At 48.0% G+C, this 26,270-nt stretch overlaps 11 protein-coding genes and 1 non-coding gene across 12 annotated transcripts; 8 read left to right on the forward strand and 4 right to left on the reverse strand.

Annotated features, from left to right (window-relative positions):
• Window positions 1-4,241: 4,241 nt before the first annotated feature.
• TRV_02966 (C6 transcription factor RosA) lies at window positions 4,242-6,422 on the forward strand (the record flags this gene model as incomplete). The annotated part of the gene is made up of 2 exons (XM_003022839.1): window positions 4,242-4,440; window positions 4,516-6,422. The coding sequence occupies 2 exons, from the start codon at window positions 4,242-4,244 to the stop codon at window positions 6,420-6,422; spliced, it is 2,106 nt and encodes a 701-aa protein (XP_003022885.1).
• Window positions 6,423-7,468: 1,046 nt separating this feature from the next.
• On the forward strand, window positions 7,469-7,551 carry TRV_02967. The gene has a single exon. It is a non-coding gene; the product is annotated as a tRNA-Val (tRNA).
• Window positions 7,552-7,648: 97 nt separating this feature from the next.
• On the reverse strand, window positions 7,649-9,289 carry TRV_02968 (uncharacterized protein; the record flags this gene model as incomplete). Its single annotated transcript, XM_003022840.1, has 3 exons — window positions 7,649-8,774; window positions 8,838-8,978; window positions 9,024-9,289. 3 exons carry the CDS (start codon window positions 9,287-9,289, stop codon window positions 7,649-7,651), a joined length of 1,533 nt encoding a protein of 510 aa, XP_003022886.1.
• Window positions 9,290-9,429: 140 nt separating this feature from the next.
• TRV_02969 (uncharacterized protein) lies at window positions 9,430-10,290 on the forward strand (the record flags this gene model as incomplete). Its single annotated transcript, XM_003022841.1, has 2 exons — window positions 9,430-9,625; window positions 9,731-10,290. The coding sequence occupies 2 exons, from the start codon at window positions 9,430-9,432 to the stop codon at window positions 10,288-10,290; spliced, it is 756 nt and encodes a 251-aa protein (XP_003022887.1).
• Window positions 10,291-11,008: 718 nt separating this feature from the next.
• Window positions 11,009-11,790, forward strand: TRV_02970 (GAJ protein, putative; the record flags this gene model as incomplete). The annotated part of the gene is made up of 2 exons (XM_003022842.1): window positions 11,009-11,011; window positions 11,107-11,790. 2 exons carry the CDS (start codon window positions 11,009-11,011, stop codon window positions 11,788-11,790), a joined length of 687 nt encoding a protein of 228 aa, XP_003022888.1.
• A 302-nt stretch (window positions 11,791-12,092) lies between these two features.
• Window positions 12,093-13,716, reverse strand: TRV_02971 (uncharacterized protein; the record flags this gene model as incomplete). Its single annotated transcript, XM_003022843.1, has 2 exons — window positions 12,093-13,181; window positions 13,267-13,716. 2 exons carry the CDS (start codon window positions 13,714-13,716, stop codon window positions 12,093-12,095), a joined length of 1,539 nt encoding a protein of 512 aa, XP_003022889.1.
• A 436-nt stretch (window positions 13,717-14,152) lies between these two features.
• Window positions 14,153-14,641, reverse strand: TRV_02972 (uncharacterized protein; the record flags this gene model as incomplete). Its single annotated transcript, XM_003022844.1, has 1 exon — window positions 14,153-14,641. One exon carries the CDS (start codon window positions 14,639-14,641, stop codon window positions 14,153-14,155), a length of 489 nt encoding a protein of 162 aa, XP_003022890.1.
• Window positions 14,642-15,580: 939 nt separating this feature from the next.
• TRV_02973 (uncharacterized protein) lies at window positions 15,581-16,483 on the forward strand (the record flags this gene model as incomplete). Its single annotated transcript, XM_003022845.1, has 1 exon — window positions 15,581-16,483. The coding sequence occupies one exon, from the start codon at window positions 15,581-15,583 to the stop codon at window positions 16,481-16,483; it is 903 nt and encodes a 300-aa protein (XP_003022891.1).
• A 145-nt stretch (window positions 16,484-16,628) lies between these two features.
• Window positions 16,629-18,536, reverse strand: TRV_02974 (uncharacterized protein; the record flags this gene model as incomplete). Its single annotated transcript, XM_003022846.1, has 1 exon — window positions 16,629-18,536. One exon carries the CDS (start codon window positions 18,534-18,536, stop codon window positions 16,629-16,631), a length of 1,908 nt encoding a protein of 635 aa, XP_003022892.1.
• Window positions 18,537-20,550: 2,014 nt separating this feature from the next.
• TRV_02975 (uncharacterized protein) lies at window positions 20,551-22,578 on the forward strand (the record flags this gene model as incomplete). The annotated part of the gene is made up of 1 exon (XM_003022847.1): window positions 20,551-22,578. One exon carries the CDS (start codon window positions 20,551-20,553, stop codon window positions 22,576-22,578), a length of 2,028 nt encoding a protein of 675 aa, XP_003022893.1.
• A 633-nt stretch (window positions 22,579-23,211) lies between these two features.
• On the forward strand, window positions 23,212-24,234 carry TRV_02976 (uncharacterized protein; the record flags this gene model as incomplete). Its single annotated transcript, XM_003022848.1, has 2 exons — window positions 23,212-23,904; window positions 23,974-24,234. The coding sequence occupies 2 exons, from the start codon at window positions 23,212-23,214 to the stop codon at window positions 24,232-24,234; spliced, it is 954 nt and encodes a 317-aa protein (XP_003022894.1).
• A 1,206-nt stretch (window positions 24,235-25,440) lies between these two features.
• Window positions 25,441-25,910, forward strand: TRV_02977 (Acyl CoA binding protein family; the record flags this gene model as incomplete). Its single annotated transcript, XM_003022849.1, has 3 exons — window positions 25,441-25,521; window positions 25,625-25,702; window positions 25,758-25,910. 3 exons carry the CDS (start codon window positions 25,441-25,443, stop codon window positions 25,908-25,910), a joined length of 312 nt encoding a protein of 103 aa, XP_003022895.1.
• Between the last annotated feature and the right edge of the window lie 360 nt (window positions 25,911-26,270).

The raw sequence follows: 26,270 nt of genomic DNA on the forward strand, positions 1-26,270 counted from the left end.
TCACAAACTATTTCGCCGTTGAAAAACGTCTGAGCTGGCTGAGATCGATAACTGAGGGACCCTGTACGAATCGCTTATAGTCTGGGCCAGAAGTGCTTCTCTGACCATCGGGCAATACGAGCCATGTGGAGCGCATACATAGATGTATATACACGCTACAGGAGGAGAGTTGAAGAAAACCTGGATTTTCATTCCACCTCGCCTTCCAGGGATCTATGGCTTGAGAAGTGATCACAGCTCCTCGAGATTGCGCCTGCATTGTATAGCGCAACAGTGTGCGAGTTATCGCTTGCCCAGCACTGCGCGGAGCAGTTTATAGGCTGCACCCACAGGGCAATATAGAGAGCTGCAGCTACCCCGTTCGCATGAGAAGAATGCAGTATATATATATATATGCCAAGAGGGACAAGTCGGGCTCCGCACCCACAGGACACCAGGGACGAGAAAAAAATTCTGTACAGCGCATGCATCGTAACGCACAGGAGCATTTTCTATCTACTCCTCCTGCTCAGGGGCATAATTGCGATTAGGACAAGATCCTCGTAAATGGAGTAATTCAAAAAATCAATTGCTCATACGAAATTTTGGAGCTTATGATTTTTTGATGAGCTTGGATATCCGAGCAGAGCTTATCCTACATCTTGGATATGTACCCATAATTATGAAAGACTTTTGCTGAAATGTGACGCGGTGACTGGTTACCAAATGGATGTATGTGCAAGGCAAGAAGCAAGATATGGGCCAGAGCTGAAAGCAGCTCGCAGAGGTATGCTTGGTCCATCCTTGCCCTGCCCTTAAGTATGACGGATCTCATATCATGAGCGACAGAATGTCAAGGACACTATAAGTTATAGCCACAATTACAGCTGTCAAATATCATGTACTGTTTCAAAGCATGATGAGGTACATCATGTGTAAACCGAGAATTGACAGCCCACCCCCTCAACATGCTCTAGGAAATGCTGATGAGGTGTTCGTGGGACGATTGTTACATACCATGACATCGAGATGTAATTGCTGCCAGAAGAAGTTCATCTTGACATGCATGGCACGATGACATAAGGATATACTTGTCACATACACAGGGGCTCCTAGAAATTGGGATTCGATTCCGGAAACTCGGGTGCCCGCCTGAGTGGCTGGCATTAAGGGAATGCATCATAATGATGATAATCCTGGAAGTTAAGGAACTGTACGAGTACATCAGTGTGGTATATAGCTCGAGAACCATGGCTATATATGCGTTTCTCCCCCTCAGTTAGATGCCAGGGAATCGGGTATGACCCGTGATGCCGTGATATTATTTCCCAAAGACCCAGCGGTGTATGGTATAAAACTCGACATATATCTTCCGGAATGCTAGCTGAGAGCCACCCGTGGATGCTTAAGCGGGCTTCCTTGCTTGTGTGATAAATGAATGTATGTAGCGACAGTCCGCATACATGCCTTCAGCCAGTTGGGGGGATATTTGTGGCCTGTTGAGGTCGGAAAAGGTTTCATCTTGCCAACTTGTGAGGTTGGTTGGTTGATCATGATGATTCCTGACAAGACCACGTAGTCGATTATATATTGTAGTAGGAAGTGATGCTGATTCAGAGATGTAGAACGATGTGCAATTGACTTCGGCTTCTGGAGCTGAGGCACAAGGTTGTATAACCCTGTAGTCCAATTGGGTATGCATATATTATCTTTGTCAGGGGCGGCAGAATTCGGCTGCCATACCATGCGGCTTGAGGCATGGGAGTGAGTGTGTGGATGGAAGTGCTAGGAATTGGTCAGAGAGCTTGCTAGCCTGCTACCTGCTAGAAAATATTTGCCATCAGTCAGCCGTCGAAATGTCAGGAGAATATGCCTTGCTGGACGGACTACCCTGGAAAAATCATAAGCGTAAGGACGGATTACTCATAGAGCAATAATAACGAAAGAAAAAGGGGAGGCTGGACGGCACAGCAGGCGGCGAACACCATCTCGGCCGGGACTGTACTTTCCCCTTTGGCTCCTGGATAGGTATCTTGTGACAGGGAGGGCTCCTTTCTCAACCTCGTTGAAGAAGAAAAGTCGCGGGAGGCGGCGGTTGTCATGTGCAGGTTAATTAACCCATATCACACCTCCCTTTGTCAGGTTAATGTTAATACAGGCTAATTAACCTTATTAACACAGGTTATATAAATAGAAACGGAAGGTAACTATATTAACCTTAAATTTAGAGTTAATTAAGTTGAATTAAATATTGCTATAATTAACTTGGGTAAATTGTTGCTAATTATGGGGTGTTTCCCACCCGCCTCTTATCTGTTACCTCCCGTCCTGCATCTCAAATCGACAGAACAAGGTTTTGCACTTGAATCTCTCAACGACCCCGGCCGCTGTCGTTCATTGGCCCAGTGACGTGTGAAATCTGCAAGCCCAACGGCGTTGTCACATCGCCAGTGCACTCTGCCAAGCTGGGCCGCCTGGAGTCACAGTGACCTGCAGCGGCCTCCGACCTTGGTGGAGCCGTGGGTGAAATCACCGAGTAGATTCCATGTTAGTACTCCGTACTATGGAGTACTCTCTGTACAGGATACCTTCAACCAGCTCGTGATCTCGCCTCTCCCCGGCTACCCTGTCGTGCATGAAGATCCCGAGCGGGCTCCACAGCGCCTTGTCACATCCATCCCATCTGCCTACGAGGACCCTGAATCATCGCGATGCATGCATGAGGTTATTGGCTTTCAATAATTGCGTCCTTGCGTATTACTCCGCGTCCTCTCGACACGCCAAACTTCGCTCTGAACCGAGCATAATGATACACTTACTTCTTTAGGATTAGCGGCAGAGACAGCTGACGAATCAGGACTCGCATTCCCGAAGCTTGGCAAGCTGCTCTTCAACCTCATCTGCTCCTTCGCCTCAGAGCTCCCTCGTCCTTCTCAACCGGCTTGATCCCTCGCTCAATGAATCAATGAAATATTAGCCAACTAAACGAAAAACATCCCCAACCAGGGCCTGTGATGGATTAAACGATGAGGGAGAAGGGTGCCTTGCACTTGTCCTAGGCTTATCTGGCGTTTCCCCCTTTCCTTCTCAGGGGTCACTAAACGCTCCTCTCGAATGAGAATGCTGAATGCTGAATGCTGAATGTACTACCATTCCACATTGTGCCTGGTTGGAATGGCAACAGACGGATCAAGCCTAGCCGAACAGAGGACACCGACTTGATCCCGAAATGAAGCTACCCTGCTCTAAATGTACCCCGTACAGTCAGCATGCATATCTCCAAGATTCCTCGGCTGCCCATCCCCAGCCATAGCCGAACTGGGGCCCTCATGTCTTCGTACGTGGGTGGAGATCTGGCCCTGCATACATGTGCCTCCATGACTGCAATCCTTCCCGGTACAGAGTATACTTGGGTTAATAGCCTGACCCGAAGGGTAAGAATGTTGATTATTCCAACCCCAGGGTAGCAATCAATAAAATGAGATATTGCACCAAACATTCCCACTAATGATCATCTCCTCTGAGTTTGTGTATACTTAGACACGTTTAGGGAATATACGACTCAAACTGGGAAAGGCTGGTGCTGAGGAACTTCCTCCAAACACCAGGTATCGAGGCTCTGATTTGCTGGGGATCAAATGGGGTCAATCTTTGAGCTGCACGCTTGCAGCCTATCCGGCGCTCGATCACACCTCCTTCCTGCATGGTATCCATACCCCCGCTCCACACTTGGACCCATCATACCCTGGCCATCTGCATGCTTGTGCGCAACTAAATTTGACCAGGGCGGCTCGCGGAAAAAGAGGACTGGCCAGTCATCTTTCGCCAAGGATCCTTCCTTGCATGATTCTTGAGCTCCCGTAGTGAGTTCTTTGCTTCTTTACTCTCGTTTTTGAGTTTTTGATCTTCTCGCGGCGGATTTCTATTAATGTAGTCAAAAATAGAAACAGTCCAACCTGGTCGGTTAGCGCAGCTTTGATATCAATTATTAAACTAATACCTTGCCCGCAGCATAATCTTTTAAAGAACATAATTAATCCCCTTTTTTTGGTTCCCTCTTTTGTTCAGGGCTTCATACCTGTCCGCTGTCGCTATCACACTCTTTTTTTTTGATAAATCTCCTGCTGGCCAGGTTAAGAGGTTATCTAATACTTCCTCCAGTGGTACATCCTCGACCTTATTTACCTTGGACGGATCCATCTGTTTTTCTTTCTCGTTGCAACTGTTTCTACTCTTAAAAAGCTTACTGTTGTCGGTTCAAAATGTCTTTCGCTACTATCGCCCCCTCTCCCAAATCGCCCGCCTCTTCTCCAGGTATGGCCAGCTCTATAGAACTTGTCAAGCCGGTTTCCAAATCCAAAAAGTCCCGCAAGCCTACAGGAAAGTCGTCCTCTAGCTCGTCAACACAGGGGAATCCTGGCATCAAGAAGGCAGAGAAACTACATAAAAGATCTCGTTCTGGTATGTAGATAACCCTTCTTGCTTACTCTCAGCGTATGTCCTACTTGGTGCACACGTACTAACAGTTAGATACAGGATGTTTTACATGCCGCCTGCGACGCAAGAAGTGCGACGAAGGTCATCCTGCCTGTCGTGCTTGCAAAAATCTCAAGCTCCGATGCGAATATGAACGGCCGATGTGGTGGGGAAACAACGAACAGAGAAAGTCGCAAAAGGAGTACATCAAGGATCTCATCAAGAGCACCAAGATGAACGAAAAGACAGTTTCATGTCCTCGTCAAACATGCTGCACATACAGCCCTCCCGAACTTTCTCATTCAGCCCCAACCCCTGAGGCGTACCCGGATACCTCTTCGCAAACTCGAGACCCTTCTCTAGAGCCCCCTTACTGTGCTGAAGGAGAGCCTAGCCATGTTCACATCCAGGAATTTTATGATCCATATGCCCAAGATCAGCCATCACATCTGGATTCTAACGGATTCTGGTCTGCTCCAACGCCGTACGAGGTAGATGTCAAGACAGAGAGCGAGCTATTCATCAATAATATCCCAACTCGACGGGACTCGTCAACGTCTACTTTCAATACTTTCCAGCCTCCTCTTGCCCATGCCATGCTACCTTCATTTGCTGAGGATGACTGGGCGCGAAATGATGTGTTCGATTCCAAGGTTCTCCCAGAGCATAGCTGCCTTGAGTTTTCTCACATACCCGTGGGTGTTCCTTCGATCCAGGTTGACGATTCTGACCGCCATCTACTGGATCATTTCTTTGAGCACCTATCTAGCAAAATATTCCCCATTCTGGAAACCAGAAAACGAGGAGGTGTCTTCGCCGACGTTATTCTACCTGCCATCGAGTCGAATAAGTGCTATCTGCACTGCTGCCTAAGCATCGCCGCTGTTCATCTGAAGTCAACACAGCATGTCACCAGCGACTTCATCGACAATGACATCCTTAAGCACCGCTTCCAAGCCGTTTCCGAGCTTTGCTCGTCCCTGAACCAGGATACTGATCATCTTCAAATTCTCGAGGCAACTCTCAGTATGGCGTTCTTCCAATGCGCTGTTGGTCGTGCAAACGACACTCTCCCCGATGTTCCGTGGCACCAACATTTCCAAGCAGCCACGGGCTTGATCCACAAACTAGACCTTCCCCACCGCCTTCTAGAATCCGACCATGGCGCTGTTCATCCACCATTCAGCATGAGCCTAGCTGCCTGGATCGATATCTTGGGATCAACGATGCTCGGACAGATGCCGCAGTTCGCACATACATACAGAACCAAACTCTTTGGCGGATCAAGCGCCGGGCTTTGTGAACTAATGGGTTGCGAAGATCGAGTCATGTACCTGATTGCAGAAATCTCGTGCCTCGATGCTCTGTGCATCGAGGGCCGAACTGACCATGCCAGCCTTTGTGGCCATGTCACAAACCTTGCTCAACAGCTTGACCATACTGAACCACCAGCGGGATCGCTCGTCAAGCCATTCTCAGAGAACGGGGCTTTGCTACCCCAGCAGCTTTCTAAAAACATCACTGCCCTATTCAGAGTGGCTGCGCGTGTCTATCTTTGCAGTCTTGTTCCTGGATCCAAGCGCGACCAGCCAGGCACCGTTAGCCTGATCTCACATGCTGCGGAACTGCTTGACCTCATTCCTAGTGGGCCAGAAGGATTTGATACCTCCCTTGTCTGGCCACTACTCATTTGCGGCTCCCTTGCAACTCCTGGAAGTACATTCCGCGAGTCACTCAGCAAACGAATAGAGCAAATGGGTCAGCAGGCTGAGCTAGGAAGCTTTGGCCGCATGATATGCGTGCTTCAGGAAGTCTGGCGCCTTGCAGACGAGAAAGCTCTCATAGAGGCAGAACAACCAACCGCATTTTCCCAGCGATCTAATGGGGAGCTTCCGCTGATAACTAACAGTATTGTCCGCTGGCGAGATGTCATGCAACAAAACGGCTGGGATTTTCTCCTGATCTAATTTTTACTTTTCCTGGATTTGTTCAAGTTACACTGAAGACGAGGCGATGTCTTACGATAATTATCAATTTATCAGCCTTGTGATTAGTTTGATACTATCACTGAGGCCGAGGAGCCGGCACTCCTTTTACGATCACTACAACAGCATTAAACTACCCAGTGGACCTGGGTTGGCGACATTTTTATTCAACGGAAGGCATTATGATGAATCCTTCTATATACATAATATTTATTCAATATACCCCCTTTTTAGCTTTACACAAAACGCTCCTTGCCCCTTCACATTCAGCACCAGCCTGGAGGATATTTTAGCGTTTGAAACACTTTCAGATCCCTTGGTGGCTGAGCTTCAGCTTGCATAAGTTTGGGGGCCGTTTTCGATCTGCAAGGGCCATTTCTATTATTGGGGGCCCGAGTAATCTCCCCCTTTCATGCTCTGCGATGTTGCAACATTTCATGGAGAAGGGGGCGAGGACCACTATCTCTATTGCTTTTGCCTTGCAACACCTGCTTCATGCTTACTGAAGCTATTACTTTATGTATATTTAAGCTAGGATACCTTTCTGCATTGTTTGGTCACTGGGATAGATATATGTGAGTTTGAAATATCTGTAGGGTTGAAGGACACTCGAAAGAGTTAAACTTCCTTTATATTTAGCTTCAACATTAGTTAGCTAAAGCCTTCACTGGCAAATAAATAACAACAAACCATCATTAAATGAAAAGTCTCTTCGGAAATCTTGTTCCAGAGCTCTAAATAGGACAATGCTATCTTACTATTCGCTATATTAACTCATAACACTTTGACCACGCAGATCTAAAGGCTCCTGATTATTTCCCTCTACTTAGTATTTAAGCCCAAATACCACGGTAGGTCTGTTTCATGACAGAATAGCTATGTGTAGTATCTCACAACTCGGTAACCTTGGATAGAGTTCCAAGATCAATCACTTCCTACTGAATGTAGGGGGTGAGCAAGGGGTTTGTGTCTTACTAAGCGTTGTGGCAATGGCTTATTTGCAGACAGTAGCGTTTTTCCATTATGTGGATCGACTGGCCCAGTGGTTAAGGCGTCCGCCTTACATATAAAGTTGCGCGGAAAATCGCAGGTTCGATCCCTGCGTCGATCATTATCACAGTATTTTTTTATTTTTTATTTTATTTTATTTTTTGTTGCATAGCCTTTGGCTACTATTATCTATTCCAGAATGACAAGAGTCGTCTTCCTTAGGTGAAGGTGATACCCGGTTGCATAAGACCACGGTATACTTCATCAAGTATATCCCTTTTCCTCTTCTTCTCTTCTTGTTCGTTGTGTACAGCCTCTGCTTCAAACTCCTCGTCTTCTTCTGTTCGAGAGGTCCATGATCTGATTGTACCATCTCCGTGAGCCGAAAACATCTCCATCCCTTCACCAGACGCTCCGTTACCCCGCCAAGAAAGGGCGTTAATTCTCGCAGCACTCAGAGCCGTTGGTCTTCCACGGAGTTTTTCTCTAGATATCAATCCTGGTACGCGTAGGTGTTTGATTTGGGTACCATCGTGAATTTCAAACATGAAGATTTCGCCTCTGTCGTCTTGGTCGTTATAATTTGGCCAGAGAACCGCGCCGTGACCTTGTGAGAGGGTCACCACACTGTTATTTTCAGGCAGAATAAGAGGGGCTCGTTCAGCAAGGTGCAGAGAGGCACTATTCCTTATGCGAGGCCCAAAATGGATAAGGGTGTTCGCACCAGTGGAAGCGTCCCAAACGCGAATGCGCGAATCCTGACCTGCACTTAATAAATGACTGCCATTTGATGTCCATCGAACCCCGGTTACTGTACCGTTATGGGCACGGGAGCTAGAACTAAATAGTTTTCCACTCTGCCTGGTTTGCTGGCTAGCGGATCTTTCAAGCGACAGTATACCCATCGAGTCGTCCATATCAAAGGAAGCTATTGCCGAATTACGGCCGCTCCTTCTGACATCAAAAATGATGACTCGGTTGTCTTTAGAGCCGGAGGCAATTAAATGAGGGTTATGCGGTGCCCATTGAACAGAAATAACAGCCCCAGTATGGGCTGGGAGGGCGTGGGTTGATAGCCCTGAACGAAGGTCCAATAGCCGTATAGCATTCTCTGACGTACCAACTGCAATAAGTAAGTGAGATGCCTGGTGCGCAGACAATGAATGAGAATACGGCGTTGAATGAAGATTGAATGTATGAACCGGAACGATATCTGATTCCCCAAGGCTGGATAGTTTCAACGTAGCGTCATGTGAAGTACTTAGGATGGTTGATGGTGTAGGATCGAACGGGTATATCGAGAGAGACGTCAGTGCATGGGTATGAGTTGATGCATTTGTTTGTCTTTTATACAATTGTCGTCAGTGACAGTCGATAAGTTTAGTTTGGAAGCTGGGCAGAACGTACTTTGAGACAGAAGCAACTGGTTGATGAAGGTAATTAAGTTCCGTGCCTTGGCCTTCTAAATCCCATAAATGAATAGAGGTATCTGCGCCGCCCGAAATCATACTAAGGTTGATTCTCTTAGTCACTTGTAGCTTCTCAGTGCTGATGGGTTCAAAGGCTACTTTGGGATATCGTGGCGAAACATACTACCGCTTTTCATATTGATCTATTGCCAAAACATTAACTCCGGCTTTATGTGCCCAAATATCTTCAAAATCAAAATCTGAATGGCGTATATCGGGGGTCTCTTGGGCTATATCCGCAGCTCCCGGCTGGGATTTATGCTGCTTGCCTGCAGAGAAGCGGATGCCTGGAGCAGCGGCGAGGCCATGGACAAGACGAGTACATTGCGCAAAGTGGAATTGAAAAGGGTGGATAGATCCTTGAGACCTATTGAGGATATATGAATTCATTCATCTGAGTCGATCAGCTGCGTCAGGTTCGTCGTCGTCAGTCTCTACTCTGGCGTTGATGTGTGTTTCAGTCTTTCAAATGCGGCTCAATCGCTGACAACCTTATGAAAATTTGCCAAGACCGAAAGCACAAGCGGAAGATGACTAAGCTTTTATTTTATTTTTATTTTGCCGTGGTAGAAAATCGCATGGAGGACGATGAGGTTGTCATTATAAAAAGCACGACACCGATGGATAGAGATATAGATGAGAAGTCTGCCAGACCTGGGCCCATAGATGCTAGTGACAGGAGGGGAGCAAAGTACCGGCATGCAAATGTTTATGATGCTGTTGCAGGTTAGCAACCTAAACGATCAAAAACACTTACTTTCAGCCCAGTTAACAGCTTGTGGAAAGGTCGCATCGCAACAGATAGATCTTCTCATAAGTCTTCGACTCTAGCTAATGACTATCACGGTATAACCTCAACACGAATATTCCCAGCTGTCACTCCCGAAGAAGTTCTATTTCGGAAGCAAAACGCCCCCGTAAGGTATATGGAAAACGATTTCTATTTTGCCAACGAAGATATACCCGAAGACCAGCCCTTGCCAGACTCTGACCTGCTCAAGGCTATCCATGCATATACTTCAGACCTGTACGCAAATAAAACGGTCGATCGTGGCCAGTCAGCATGGCGTAGCATGGACGAAACTGCTTTGATCGCGCTGGGTTTCTTGCTGGAGGAGACTGCCGTAGAGGCTCTTGAAGAAACAGGAGATATGGCCTTGGTGGAGGGTGCAGTGCCCAGTGATCCTGAGTGGGTGGCGGAAGCACCGGTTGTCAGATCCCGTGAAACGTCGGTTTCCGCATTCAGTACGCGATCTCGAATCGATGGATATAGTTGCGGGGGTTTTGATGATGTTGCTACAACTTTGTCACGTCAGCGAAAGAGCAAAAAGCGCCGGCGGTTAAGTAGCTTGTCCGCCATGCGGCCGGCGTCAGAGAAACCGGCTACTTGACCATCACGCATCGCACCGACCTGCTCTGATAAATGACACCAGGTTTGGGTGGATTTGCCATTTATTAGGCTTGCAGATGAGGTCTCATTGGTGTTTGCCGAAGGCCATCTTTCTCTGACCCTCCTCTCCATGACTTATGGCAAGACGTTCCTGGATGTCACGGGTATCTCCATTCTGTGTAAGTTGGGTTACAGGCCCTTAACACCCGTAGAGAAGTCCTCGAAGTGTCAATCACCTGTGCTTTGTATAGGTCCAAAAGGGCTTGGGTAACCTATGCATTTATATCCGCACAAGCTTCTTCTATTGAGTGAGGAAATATATCGAGCTGAGGAGGGTCGCATTCTGCGGTAGGGTCAATACCCCGTTAGATACCAAAACCTTTGAGCTTTCTCCCACGACGATACTGTGAGGTGAATCACATGATAGTTACAATCTGCTTTGTATTGAAAAATTATCTACGGTGCCTGATATCACCAGCAAGAAGAAAAATATCACCATCGCAAGCCGTTTTGCAAGGAAAATAGAGGAAAGCTAGATATTGTTGTCCCAATGTGGAATAGTGTTTGGGAAAGAACCAAGTTAAATTGAACTTCAAGTCTCCTGCTTTCAACCTCAAATACATCATCTCTACTACGCCGACACTCAGTGAACCGCATACCCTTCATCTTTCCGATAATTAGGTTCTCGACGCTTCTCCCAACTCATTTACTTGCTCGACATGGTTAGTATTGCCTGTTAAGCGTTTCTTCATTTTTATTGTACCATAATTTACAGGGGTAGGTTAACAGTAATATCCTAACCATATAATGCCACTAGGCACCAAAGGCTGGAGTATCAGCCGCAGAGAAGCAATGCCGTATCCTGGCCTACCTTCAAGCATCACGAACATGCCACACCCTCAAGGACTTGGAAAAAACACTCCCCCCAGTAGCTTCAATCAACGGTATGCAGGTCAAGGAGCATATCCAAGCATTGAGCGACGAAGGCCAACTCCACGTCGAAAAGATTGGTAGTGGGAATTGGTACTGGGCATGGGGCGGTGAAGAGAAGAAAGCTCGCGAGAAAACAATAGACACCTTGGATAAGGAGGTAGAGAAATTGCTGAAGTCAACAGGGGACCTAGAAAGCAAGATTATGGCGCTCAAGGAAGAACAACGCCTAGAGGACGCAAAGAACCATAATGGGAGTCGGGAAGATAATGAGAGGGAAAGAATAGTGTTGATGAAGAAAAAGGACCAGCTTGAAACTGAAATCGCGTGTTTGGAGAGCAGCATCAAGCAACGGTCTGAAGGGGATGGTCCGAGTTCAATTGCGCAAAAGGAGACAGATATTGCAAGATGGAAGCAAGAAGCACAAATGTGGACGGATAATATCTATGTCCTAGAGAAATATCTGAAAAGGTTAACAAATGGAGATAGGGAGGTTTTGGACGCAGTGAGGAGAGAATGCTATGGCCTTGCGTATGTTGAGGGAGAAGGCTTAGCAGATCTCGATATCTGACGCGGATCAGCTATCGAGTTTGATTTAATTGCCCTTGCCGATACATTCCTGTTCTCCCAATAATAATTTATTTGACGCTATTCAACCTTACCTCCTACTAGTGCCTAGTTATATATATCTATATTTTAAATTATGCATGCAATGAGCAATTGACTACGACTGAAGGCTTATTTTTCATTCTTTTGACTCTTGAGTGTACAATACAAAATATGTGTACAAGGCTAGACTGAGCAAGCCATCTCCATGTGGCTAATAGTTATGCCAGACAAACCAGTGGCCGGCAATCTATTAAAGTGCGGTCCCTAGTTGGATTTTATAGCCGCTCGCATTTCCTCCTTCGTCCTAGTTATCGTCCCACTTCCGCCATACACTAAGCCGGTATAAAGCATGGCAACATCAGCGCCGGCATTGATTGCTGCAAGTGCCTGCGCACCGTTCGTAATGCCGCCGGAAGCAAATATGACTTTTCGAGGCGGGCTAACCATAATGTCGGTGGCTGGTATACTCTCTTCGTCCACAGCCGGGCCTACAGGGGTGGCACGCCGGTCAAGTTCGGCACGGTATTTGGCAACCAATGCCACTGTATTGTCGACTAGGTGGGGCCCAGAAAACCCACCTGTTTGAAGAAGGGTGTTTTGCTCTGCATTGGACATGGTGTAGCCCTTGGGTAAAGCGTCGGGTCGACGGTTTGTAGTATTTCCAACAATAACACCATCGACACCAGCTTTGGTCACAGCATCACATATACCATTGATCTGTTCTTCTGAGTTTTCATCTGGGCTGACTTTGACCATTACAAATGGCTTAGTCTGCCGATCAGTCCGCTTTGCCGCGTGAACGACGCCCGTCAATATCTTTGTAAGAGGCTCAACACGTTGTAGATCCCGTAGTCCAGGGGTATTTGGACTAGAGACGTTAACAACCAGTATATCAGCGTATTTTGCCAAACGATCGACGCAGTAGACATAATCCCTCTTGATGGCCTCAATGTCACCATCCGGAGTGGTTTTGTTCTTGGCTACCTGCACAGCAAGAAGCTTGCCCTCTGTCAAACTTCCTGGGGGCACACCAGCCTCTCCATCTAGGACTCGTTGTTCAGCAGCATCACCTAGACCAAAACCCGCGGAGTAGGCAAAATCGCGAACTCTCTGTCGGAGAAGCAGGGCCATGTTATCCGCTCCCTTTGAGTTGAGCCCATATCGGTTAATTAGCGCATTTTGTGACGGTATACGGAATACTCTCGGTCTCGGGTTTCCTGCCTGTGGAAGAGGCGTGGTCCCTCCAACCTCGACGATCGCAGGCCCAAGCTCGAATAGTTGGGATGGAATTTCAGCATCCTTATCAAGACCACCAGAAATACCAATTGGATTGCACAGCGTATATCCAAAGACCTATATCAACGTATTATTAGCATCAGGAGGAAGGCGTGATTCAATAGCCGGATAAGAGTCCTGCGATGCCTCTGCTCGGTCTGACCTTGGTCACCAGTTTGCCATCTCCATCAGGATTGCCCCTTTCACGCGGATGCAGGCCATATCGGTACAGTGATTTAAGCATGTCCACTCCAAAATGGTGAGCGTCTTCGGCATCTGGATATATCCATCGCAGCATAGGTGGTACTAGCCATTGGTGTACCCCAGCTCGTGTGTCTGTGATGTAGATATATCCGCAGCCCAACCCAAGCACCATGAATGTAGTCCAAACAATACCTCTGGATTTTCGTCTGGGCCGTGGTGGGGCATTTATCACCGTGTTCGCCGTGGATTCACTTGCAGCAGTAGATGCATTTCTACAGCTCGAACGTAGGAGATGAGTTCGCGGCAGGGAGTAGCTCTGTATTACGCGTGATCGTGGTGAGGAGCAGGTTGCTGAGGCGCGGAATCCGGCCATTGGCATTGAGCCAAGGCGAAGCTGTTTTATAATCATGCTGGCTGCAAGGGAGGCTGCGAGCTCGCTATAACTTCATCAGCAAAGCAGAGGTCCCTTTGGTTCCGCTGGCCGTCTTGTAACTAACGAGCGAGGTGAAGGTGTGATGGTTGGTGGATCACGAAAACAGGGCTAAATATTACGTAATCCGACCGAGCCATGGGTCCCTTGGACTTCTAAAACAACCTTGCAAAAGACATCTCACCATCAGAGGAATCAGGATAGGGTGAAGAAGGAAGTGATGTTCACATGCAGGTGGTATATACATTTTGTGGGCAGCAAACCGAATCAAGCTTGCTTTTGTTGCTTGCGCCCCAGGCGCTACAGGCTAATTTAACACAACATGATGGCAGGGCAAAGCATAAGTAAAACATGTATATCCCAATGTCTATCCCAAAAAAGAGCCGAAGAAGAAAGTCATGACATCCGGTCCATTTTATTTTGATTCTCCAAACTTGGCCTCGTACTCCCCAATGGCCTTGACCTTCTCTGCGCTGGCGCTGGTTTCGTCGAATCTGTAGTTCAACCAGTCGGCAGCCAGCTTCTTAGCCAGCTCGATACCGATGACCCGCTGGCCCATGCAGAGAACCTGGGCATTGTTGCTGAGGACGGATCTCTCGACGCTGAAGGGGTCGTGGGCAGTGACGGCTCTGATGCCAGCCACCTTGTTGGCAGCAATAGCAACTCCGAGGCCAGTGCCGCAAATCATAAGGGCACGGTCGACTTTTCCTTCCTTGATCAAGGAGGCAGCCTCGACGGCGACGTGAGGGTATGCTCGCTTGTCGGAGGGAGATGGGACACCGACGTCCACTACGCAAGAAACGAGAGGGTTCTTCTCGAGATGGGATTTAAGAGCTTCCTTGTAGGAGTGGCCGGCATCATCGCAGCACATGGCGATGCGGAGAGGTGGGAGAGAGGCAGCCATCTTTTCAGAATGATAGGTTGTTTTTGCGTCAGGTATTCGATTGCGGAGGGGGGTATGTCTCTTCTTGATTTGTAGGTGATTTGTATATATAGTGGTGGAAGAAGTATGGAAGAAGTATGGCCTAATAGAGGGGGGCTGTTGGCCGTATTTATATCTCAGCAAGTAACATCCCCTCGGGTCAACCTGTGTTAGAGAACCATTTGACTGTCACCTCTCTCGCGGGTCAGACCGTCATAGGTACTTGTCTCCATCATAACCAAAAGGAAAAATAGCCGTCCTGGGCTCCGTTCTCTCGACTACACCCTGATAGTGGAGTGATATGGAGATTATGATGACAATCCCATCTCCACCTTGACGCTGCACATCGGAAGGCGTACGCAGAATTACTCGCTCTCCCAGGCCGTTATATAATCTGTACCACCGGACAAATACCGCAGATGGGCCGATTAATGGTTATGGAGGCAAAGGGGATTCTGATAGGCAAGCAGATGCAGGCTTCCATTTGGCCAGCGGCCAAGGACGTGGAACCCGACGTCAACCCCCAGGCCGTCATATTAAAAGTAGCTCAGACCATTGTCCGACGGGAAGAGATTCAGCCACCTGCGACAAGTGACAGTGAGAGGAACGTCTTCGCAAAAGCGACGGGCAACGGCGCCAGCGCAGCTAGAGGGTGAAAAGAAGACTTAGGGCGACGTTCCTTTGTATTGATGGCCACCGGGATACTGCATCCAGTAAAACCGCCTCTCGATAAAGCTTGTTCGGGCTTCACTAGCTAATGGCAGCGTCCCGTAGTCATAAGGCAGTCCGGAGCGACGCCGATGGCAGCTGGCAGCTTTGCCGCAGGCGGATGAGACTTGTATATAGACCGGGCAGCCCGGATGGCCCCCAGGCGGCGCGAAAGGGAGGACTCTTTGAGGTAACGAGGACAGAGGCAGCAGCATGGCCGGTCCAGCAACAACGGGGGTGACATACCCAGCTCTCCCGAAGACACTCCTAATAGTCTCGTTAAAGATGTATTTCACCCCTTCGCGGACGCTGGAATACCTACGAGAATTGCTTGAGCCACGGAACGAGATCGTCTGCGCCAGAAACAGATCAAAACTCCTACTCGCCCTCATCCCGGACTTCCTGACCGTCTATCCATGCTCTGAGGTGGTCAAGGAGTTCACCACCAAGCAGCCCGGTGCGCAGCAGTCGACGGCGGAATCTGTCCCGGGACCCTTGTCGCAACCACCTTCCTTCCTGCTCGGAGCCCAGGATTGCTTCTGGGAGGCTGCGGGCCCGTATACAGGGGAAGTGTCGCCCGCCAGTCTACGCTCGATGAACGTGTCGATAGTCGAATTGGGCCATGCAGAGCGCCGGGCAATCTTCAAGGAAACAGACGAACAGGTCGGGCGGAAAGCTGCAGCCGTCAGCGCACAGGGGATGGTCCCACTTGTGTGTGTGGGCGAAATACCCGTCCCTGGGCCTGTGATGTCAGAGGCTGTTGGAGTGGCGGTAAAAGAGTGTGAAGTTCAGGTCAGAGCAGTGCTTGATGCGATTCCGCAGGATGCGCCGTGTATCTTTGCCTACGAGCCAGTATGGGCAATTGGACAGCCAGTTCCTGCTGGCGTCGACCATATATCTGCCGTGGTTCAGGGGATACGGAGCGTCATCGACAGGGTGCGCAGCGGCTCGAGCAGAGGGGAGATCAGAGTGATATATGGAGGCAGTGCAGGGCCGGGGCTTTGGGCGCAAGGCGGGCTAGGGAAGGCTGTCGATGGCATGTTCCTGGGCCGGTTTGCGCATGAAATCGAGGGAGTACGGAAGGTAGTCCGAGAGGTCGAGGAGAGCCTTGAATAAGGCATCTCATGTCATATTAGGTCTTGCTTATCGGCATATTTTTACTACATACACTATGGCTGAAGGGACTGGGAATTAACCAAGATTAGAGATTATTAGAGTGTACCAAATAGAGTATCACTACTGCATTTTATGAACCCATTATTCATGGATTCTGGATAGGGGTATAGTGTCCCCGGGGATCTGTCTGCTGATGCTCTATACCCACGTCCCCTACAGTTTCCGAGTGGTTATGTATAAAAACCCCCGTTGAAGTAGCCATCTGAACCTTTCCATCCTTCTTGACCAAACCGATGTCAGGCATCGTGTGTATATACCCTGGATCAGCGCTAGTATTCGTGTCCCCGACATTCGTTGTCGCATAAAGATTGGCAAGAAGCGAACTGGAGTAATGAGGGTCTACTTGAAGCCATAGCCAGATCCAAATAGCAGCACAGAAGATTATAGGCAGGATAACAAGAAGGACTTGAAGGGGTGACATGGCTGCTTGCACCCTGCTCGTCTCCAACGTGACCAGGCCTGGGTCAATGGCCATTATGTAGCCTCTTGACAGGACAAAGTTGTCCAGCTTCTCCGTATTGTTTGCGACCCATTGAAAGCCCTTTTGATTGAGTGCCACAGAACTAACATTGGTGCTGCCGTCTCCAAGGGTTCCGCCAATAACGAGAACAGAGGAGCTATCGATTTGACCAAAGAATCGAGCTCCGGTCTTGTTTGAACTCCCTTGTTCATAGCATGAGGTACCATATACCTTCCCACCTGTTGCTCGGTTATGGTAGTAATGGTCACAAGCCTCCAGAGGTTTCACAGGTTCAGGGAGTGTCTCCGAGCGAATGATGGTGATATTGATCAAAGATATACGGAATAATGAAAATACAACCACGCTTTCGGTTGCGACTAGGTTCAAATATTCGTAGTGGAACTGAAGGACGGTGTTATTCCCGGACTTTTGAACAGAGCCAAATTGGAAGCTAGTGTTGTTCGACACGCCGTGTCGGATCTTCTCCGTAATTTTGGTGATATACGGATCATCCCATTGACTCGGATCTAGAGACCAGGTCCGCTTGACCAGATCATGTACAGAGTCTCTGGGAAAAGGCTGGTTGTGATCGTACACCGCAGATACTTTCATCACGTTTTCCAGGAAGGTATGTCTTCTCCGGCCCTTGGTGACGGTAAACATTTGCTTCATCATGGCGGTGTCACCTCCTGAACCCAAGAAGGACCAAGGGTTATCCTCTCGATTGGGCCGCATATATTCAGATAGGTGATTCTGGTCTGTAACATCATCCCAGTGGATTTCGGGTTGACCAAGCGGAGTTCTGACAAACTGACCTGCATGGATATTGTCAAAAGAGCATTCCCACGAGGCAGATTCACCCTCCGTTACTGTAACCCAGGGACAAGTATAGTATTCCTTTCTCTCAAGATTGGATATCGAGCTGGTAGTGACGTAGGTATCGGGTGAAACTGAGAACCCTTCGCTGTCCAGCCATATTCGTGGTCCGATGTTCTTCTGTAGATTGAACTTTTGGGTTGGAGGTACGGGCTCAGGTTTACCCAGGTCGACGTTGCCGGTCAATGAGAAATTAAGATGTGACTGAAACAAATTTCCGTTCATGCTATCTGCGAAATGACGGTCAAGTGTATCGAAATCTTCTGGTCTTGTGGAGAAGAACACCACATACCCGGGTCTCCTAAGCAGTTGGTCCTTAAGGGTGGAAGCAGTGACATTTCGTTTGAGGGGGATGTAGCCAGGGGAATCAAGGCCCCAGAGTAAGGTGTCGTACAGCCCAGAGGTGAGTAAAAGAATAGTAAAGGAGAAAACGATGACAGCTTGATGCGTAAATCCTCGAGAAAATACAAAGAGTGTTCTCTGAATATAGTCTTCCGTAAACATCAGATACGCTGTGAAAGCATTTTTGACTGATGCGATGAGAGCAAAGAACTTAAACACGCCCACTTGCAGGCAGAGACCTGCGATTCGGAAGAGTATCGACTTGACCGCATTGTGACCAACAGCCAAGGTGGTAGCAACAAAACTAGAAACCATGGCGAATCATTCAGAGAGGAAACTCCTGCTCTCACCGATGGTTGTCTCACGAGAACATAGAGAGCAAAATGAAGGCTAGACAGGCTAGCTCTCATATATATAGCTATTTATATATATCAGGCGCCTGTACCCCTACATAGGTAGCATATCTCGCTTCACCTTACGGTTTGCTTACCCCCTGTCGAGTCGTTGGAGTTCGCTAAACGATTCGTGATCAAAGAGCCCCATATATCAAAACTGTGAACATTTCAGTCAGGACTCGCTTGTTGCTACTCCGTACAGCTAGGCTTGGGATATGCATCCCAACACAACTGCCCATTCATCTCTGCCAGCCAAAGCTCAACTGTCTGGAGAGTCAGACCACAAGCCTTGCCAACTGTGCTCCCCTGAGGTGGCTTTTTGTTTCCGCATGCCAGCCTACTACTCAACGAGCCACAGCAACAAACCAACCAAAGGATAGCTGTTATTTAAACTTCCCAGCTCCCGTCTCCTAGGCTGGCTTGAGCTTGTTCGACCCTGACTTCAGAGCTGGCTAGAGCCGAGTCCTTGTTTTAAAAATAGGTCGTAGTTATGCAACTAAACTTCTCAGCGCCTCAGCTAAGCGAAGATTTTGTGACCATCTTCTGCCACCATTGTCTCTCCCAGGAACGGCGCATACTCCGTACATTCCCTACCGAATATGAACGGGGATGTAGAGTATTGTAGGGTAGGAAGACCTTAACTGGCAGTTGAAGGCCAGGTATGGCCAGCAAGAAGTTATCAGAATGGAAAAGACGACTGTGTGGTTGACGATGATGATAATAACTGCAAGGACTTCGCTTGTGGTTTTCCAAGGTTTGGCCCTCCCTTTATTATATAATCATATCTTTATCACGTGAAACCCATAAATTTCCGAGACGATGAGGTAATCATGACTATGATTATCTAAACAGCTTATGTAATTGGTACTGACTAGCCGAATGCAGCAAGGGCAACAACATCTCAGCCTCCTTCCTTTTTCTGGCCTTCGAGGCGGCTCAATACGAGGCTTTCTCGGCCTCAACCGTCAATTCAAAGGCAACCTCAGAATGTACATGCTTTGAGCTCAATAATAGCAACAGGTTGCACACCCAGTACGCCATATGTTGATGCTGTGCTGTGACAAGATTTCAGTGCGATATCTTGTGACGTGGGCGACGCATTCATGCTCCAAATATTCTTTTATTTGGAGCACATATTTGTTTTAAGAAATACAAATCGATACCTCCAATTGAAATGCAATCGCTGTCGGGTTCGATTCCTGGTCCAAGACCAATAGTGGCCCGATCGGCATCGGGTGGACCTAGGCCTCGTGAGAGATATAAATAAATAGGAGGAGACAACTTTTCTCATAAAGAGCCTCGTTTTTCATGGGTTTTCTTGAGGCTCTTTCGAAAAACAACTGGGGGTTCTGAGCGGGATTCAAGATCCCCGGAAGGCTTTGTGCAATATGGAAAGTATCACGACGCTAACAGTCGGTCGGGTTTCCGGTCTGATAGCGTTTGGAAACTTTGTTCGTATGATTAACTGCTCCTGCGTCTCCAGGATAGTTCTCTAATCCACTGGCCTCTCATAGTTACCGTCACGTTCCCATTGCTTCTAGCTGTCGTGCTGATTCACCGTCTGAGTGATAAACTATCTGCGGCATCCTGGTAAGCTTTGAATAGCCATCCAGCGTTTACTACCACACCCACGCCTTTCGTCTCCTACTATATCCTAACAAAACTGCGCCAGGTCGGTGCTAGCCCGTCAGCTACATTCAACATTATGGCCGAGCATACTTCGGACGGACTCTGTTGCGGGTAAACATGTTTACTGGAGTGTTTCGACCTTGGCCTACACCAATATTGGGCTTGCATTCCTTGGCGTTGTATCTGGGGTTGTGACGCCCTTGGGACTTGGTGACCATATTCGCCCAGCAGAGAGTCGTGATGTCAGCTTCCACTACGCACCCGATCTCTCCAACTTCGGCAAGAACACAATAGGTCGTCCTGATATGCCATTATCTCGTGATTGCATTATCACCAGCGCTTATTGCCCCGGAGCCATTGTTCCTGGAGCAGTCATTAACCAGGGCGAGGGTAACCGGTCTGCAAACCCTGATATTACTGCCACCACGAGGATTCCTGAGAATATCACGGAAATGTTCTCAAGCGTCTCTAAGAAATCAAGCATAGCCGGGATACTAGATATCCAATACCGGTTTTGGCTGCCGTATACTTCCGAATACTTTGATGATCACAAACCTTACCCTAGAGGGCAGTTGCTATCTCTTGAGTCCCTAATTTCAAGAGACGATATAACTTTAGTTGAAGGCGTGATTGCCGATATGCACTCTGGCGGCATTGGTTTTCGGAACCATAGTGTGCCGTCAGGAATGCCTTTTGGCGCTGAATGGGAGGAAGATATTCTATGGGTGGAGCCCGAAATATCCTGTGTCAATACCAATCTCACCTACGAGCTTACCCTGGCTGATACTCGAAATGGAACCTTTTCGCCGCCTATCCGTTCAATAGAACTCGTAGACGAAGGCGGGTTTTCCAATCTGCGACATGGAGATCCTTATGAAGGCTGGCCAAACATCACGTATGCATCTCCGGACCCTCAACTTCGGGCAGATCGATCAGCTTGGCTTAACAATTTCCTGGCTGGTATTACATATAACCTCACAGATGGGAATTCCAGTGCAGTGGGATACGGCTTCAACGTTACTCGCGGAAAGCATTACCCTATTGCTGGTAGCGTGCCGTATTTTGTCACCCTGGATATTCAGTCTCTGTCTCCAAATGGTGCCTGGCTAAACCTGCCAAGCGTGTCGTTCGACAATAATGGAACCCTGACCGTGGGCAACCGTACCATTAAAAGTGCTGACGACGATCTTTATTGGTATTCCATTGGGCTCTTTTCCGAACTGAAGGGCAGATGCCTAGGGCAATATAATGATGCTTCCATCAGAAATGAATATAACGTTGAGTGTGGCCATTTTTTTGGAGCAGCATCGAGGGTAGATGAGGGAAATCCACTATTCAAAGAGGCTGGGTCAAAATGGAGAAAGCCCATATACACCTGCGCTGGTGCTGTCAAATCATCAGTGAAGACTGTCTCCTTCGTGATGAATGGAACAGCCTCATTGGAGTCCCTTTCTGTGAAGAAAATTGAAGACAAGAAATATTCTAGCTCAGACGACCACCCGCTCTGGGCCTTGGAAGACTGGTGGCATCCAGGGTCCGAAGGTGCCTTCACAGGGCCGCTTTGGGGTATCGTTGACAATTCATATAAAGGCACTCCTGGTTACAACTTCACTCGAGCCCCTTCGTTTTACCTGCCATTCAGTTATTATAGCCTCACATTATCTTCATTTAGTGGGCCTCTGGACAACCTTGCGGGAGCGTCAATGCCATATGGGATTATGGGGAAGTTGTTACTCAACAACTTTTTCGGTCGTTTTAGTGACGACTATATCTCATATTCTGGAGCAAGCAATGTTGGTCTTGGGAACAAATGGCGTAATCTATCCAAGACCGCAGACGATGCGTCGAAGCTTCTTCGTCTAATCTGGACCGACATAATGGCCAGCAATACTGTCGGCACTAACATGAGAGGAAGTACGTCAGTAGAAAAGAGGGCAACTGGAGATGGACCATTTACTCAAACTGTAAGGGCTTATGAGCGTAAAGTGACCTACGACCTGCGATTCGCTATCCCGGCAATATTCTTCCTTTTATCCTGGCTGCTGCTTCTCCTTGCAAGTCTTGTTATGGCAGTCAGCGATGGACACCCCTTTACACGTCTGAAGAAGCTCTTGAATGATACGAGCGTTGGGCGTATTGCAGCTAGCTCAGAGTACCCTGAGAGTCGGAGCATGCATGATGCTTCGACCAAAGACTGGTTGGCAGCAGCTGGACATCTTCCTGTGAGACTCTCTGGCTTGTCAAAAGTGTCAGCCACGGATGAGCTGGAAGAAAGCGGCAAAGCTTTATATTCTCGTTTACTCCGGCCTGCGCTCAGTGATAATCCTGACTAGGGAACGTCCTGAGCTACTGACACTCAACGGTTCAGAGTTGGACTGAGCACCTTGTGAATGCTGGCAGCTCTCCAGGTGCATCTGACTTTTTCCCCACACGACTTAATGATTTCTGCATGCTCTATATCCTTGAATTTAGCCTTTATGATATAGTGGTTGTATCAAATAATTGCTCTCTCTTTTCTCCCTTCCTCGGCGTTATGCATTGTTCGTTCGTATCTCCGGCGGGCTCTGCTGCCTCGGCACCGGGATAATTTTGTGCCTGTATGACTAATCAAGTTTTTCCACCCGCTTCTTCCTGCGTCCAGGAGAGGAAAAGACGCCTGCGGTGGGCGGAGCGATGTGCGCTTCGCCATTTGCGCAAATACAGCCCGGCGCCTCTCTCTCTTTCATTGTTTTCTTTCGCCTGTCCTTTATTACGCTTCTTGTTCTATCTCCAGCGATTCTACTACTATGTATATTCACGTGTTATCATCGAACGTCGTCTTCCTACCTTTAGCGCAGCGCTTTCATTAACTACACGAAGCTTGAGTATTTATGAGTCTGGAGAAGGCCAGCGGTTAAGCCTGGCCAGTTTCTTTGACACACCTCACACTTGGAAACAGGCTGTTCGAATACCCCGAGTAATCAACGATGGCTTATGAACTAAAGGCTCGAGGCAATGAACGGTATAAGGAAGGGGATTATGAAGGTGCAGAGGAGTTATACTCTCAAGCGTATGACAGTCCCTTGGTTGATAGCATTTCAGGAGAACCTGGCGAAGAATCAATGCTCACGATCCCCGTCAATAGAATCCAGAAAAATTCCAATGACCCGACCTTCTTCAATAACCGCGCGCTCGTCCGAATAAAGCTGGGACTATGGGAAGGAGCAGAACACGATTCACGAATCGCCGCGGACCTCTACGGGCCCAAGAATGCCGCAGGTGTCAAGTCGAATTATTACCTTTCCCAGGCTCTGTTGGCGCTACAACGACCTGCCGAAGCGCTTGAAATCGCGCTCGCCGCATACAAGATCAGTCTTGAGACAAAGAATCCCAACTCCGAGCCCCTGTCGAGGATTATACTTCGTGCAAAGCAGAGTATTTGGGCAGCGAAGGAAACATCTCGTATCAGAGAACGTAATGAGACTCTGAAACAGGTAGAAATGTTGATGGAGGCGGATTTAAATTCAGAAATTGCTGCCTTGCATAACGCATTTGAGAAAGGAGAGATGGGCAAGGTTGGATACGAAGAAGACAGGAAGTTGCTGGAGGAAGAATATGCGAAGAAGTTGAAGGATGTGCGAGAAGCATTTGCCTCGGTGGATTCGGAGCTCCAGGAAAGGGTATGTTACTTCTCCAGCACTTTCCTCAATTCCCTTCTTATTCTTCCCTTTTCCGCGGGCTTTTTATAGCTCCCAGTAACTAACCCTTGTCTGCAGCATATGCCAGAATACCTGATCGACAACATTACCTTTGAAGTTATGCATGATCCAGTTATTACACCTTCAGGTCACTCTTTCGAAAGAACAAGCATCTTGAAACATATACAGCAGTCCGAGGTTGACCCCATATCTCGTGTACCAATGACCACCAGCGACCTCCGACCCAATTATGCGCTCAAAGCGGCCTGTGAAGACTTTCTGGAGAAGAACGGATGGGCCGTTGACTGGTAAGCCGGTTATCGTCTTAACGTCTTAACGAAGCTTATGCCTCTTCATGTTCTCTTTCGTTGCACCTTTTCCCCTTCATATGGTTGGTCTTCCTTAGCTTTTGTGCCTTTTATTTTATTCCCTTTGTAGACATGGTGGTTCTCTCCATCGCTTGTTACTTCTTGCATCCTGCATGCTTGTTGGAGTCGGTCGGTTTAGCGCATTTTTGAAATTCGGTACACAGTCTGTCCACATATTAGATTATACTTCAGAAAGCCAGTCTTGCGAGAAATGCATTGAATTCAGAGTCAAAACATCAGCCTGCGTTGGATATGTACTGGGACGATCGAGCTGGCATCGAGTATGATGTAAGCGATCGGCCTAAAATAATGCCTTAGTCAGCAGTGCTAGCGCTTATTATCAGAACTTGTGCTATAGTTAATAGAAAGAGGAATATAGGCGAAAAGACGTTAAAAACCTATTTCGCTAAAAGCCAAACAGGCTGTGCCTCCTTTGCCCATGATAACTGTCCCACAAGTATTGAAGGAGGGGAGAATAAATGTAAAATTAAGAGAGAGAAATAAAAATATGGGGGAAAAAAGGAAAGAAAGGTAGAAAGATAGAAAGAAAAGAAACCAAACGGTGGGCGTTGCACTCTCCTGCAAGCTGGTGAGCTTCCACGGCCCCTCTGTCCCGTCCCTTGGACCTGAAGGCCACCGTGTTCCCAGACACCACCGTTATCCCTGCAGCCATGACGCAATGAGGGCTATCACGGAGTACTTCCAGTGACTTTCAGCCCTCGTCGCTTTCGCCGTGCGCTTAGGTAACTCCGAGTAACTCCGCCCAAGCACCACCCTTGCGCTAGGGCCACTTGCTTCCCCGTGATCCATGGACTATAAATATAAAAGCAAAGCCCCTCCTCTCGCCAGACAAAACACAGCCAGAAAAAGGAGAACAGAAGAAGAGACGAAGAAACGAGACCGCCGGACAGAAGAGTGAGTAGGTCGCCAATAGAGAGAGAAGAATATTCCCCCGCTAGCCTGTCCCCGACAACGAGCTCGAGTTATCTAGTTAGTAAACTAATTGACGCGGGTTTATCGAATGACAGAAAAAGACCCCTCCCCTCCTTTGATCGAATAGCTCTCCTGCCGAGTCAGCCGTACCTGAGAAACACCCGGATTCACGCCGAAATAAAAAGAAAGGAAGAAAGCAGAAGGTCCAGATACAGCCATGTCTTCACCAGAATTCTTAGCCGCCGCTGAAGCCAGCCGAAAACTCCTCGCTAAGCCAAGTGATGATGAACTCTTGACTGTATGCCATATCTCAACCTCCTTTTGTTGCTATATCCCCCAACTATGAACATCTACGGTTACAAAGGATAACAGCTGGCTAACACGGCCGTCACAATAACTAGCTCTATGCCCTCTTCAAGCAAGGAAAACAAGAACCTCCATTCGACCAGGCTCCTGCTCCAGGGATGTTCGACTTGAAGGTACCTACTCCATTAATCCAATGCTTCGCGATAATATATTAACGTTGTTTGGTAGGGGAAATACAAGTATGGCAAGTGGAAGTCAGTTGTTGAAGAAGGAGTTACCCCAGAGCAAGCGCAAGAGCGATACATTGAGCTTGTCGAAAAACTAAAGGCCAAGTATGGCTATGATGAGTCCAAGCAACCAGAATCTGTTGGTGCTCAATAGAAAAAGAATAAAGCATACATAAAGGAGTCCAGAGGCAAGAGGAGCCATGAACATGGGGCATGTAAAATGATATTAACGCTGGGTACATAAATTCATAAATGGGACATGATATCATCTTGACTGCCGTGTGTGAAAAGATCATCGGCACGGGTGGTATTCTCTGGTTACCTTTGTTTTCGTCGTTGTTTTTGTCCTCTTCTCGTGCTCATCTGTGTCTCTATATTCCTGCTATGTCTCATCGCGTAAATACTCTAGAGCCGACATACCCAAGTAATAGAGTTCAGCGTTTCATATCTGCGCTGTCAAACCCCCTCTTTACTTCCCCTGTTAAAAGGGTTGGGCTTACATATATTTATTGAA

The sequence above is a fragment of the Trichophyton verrucosum genome (genome assembly GCF_000151505.1).
Source record: "Trichophyton verrucosum HKI 0517 chromosome Unknown contig00255_1.f1.exp, whole genome shotgun sequence".
NCBI classification, from domain to species: Eukaryota; Fungi; Ascomycota; class Eurotiomycetes; order Onygenales; family Arthrodermataceae; genus Trichophyton; species Trichophyton verrucosum.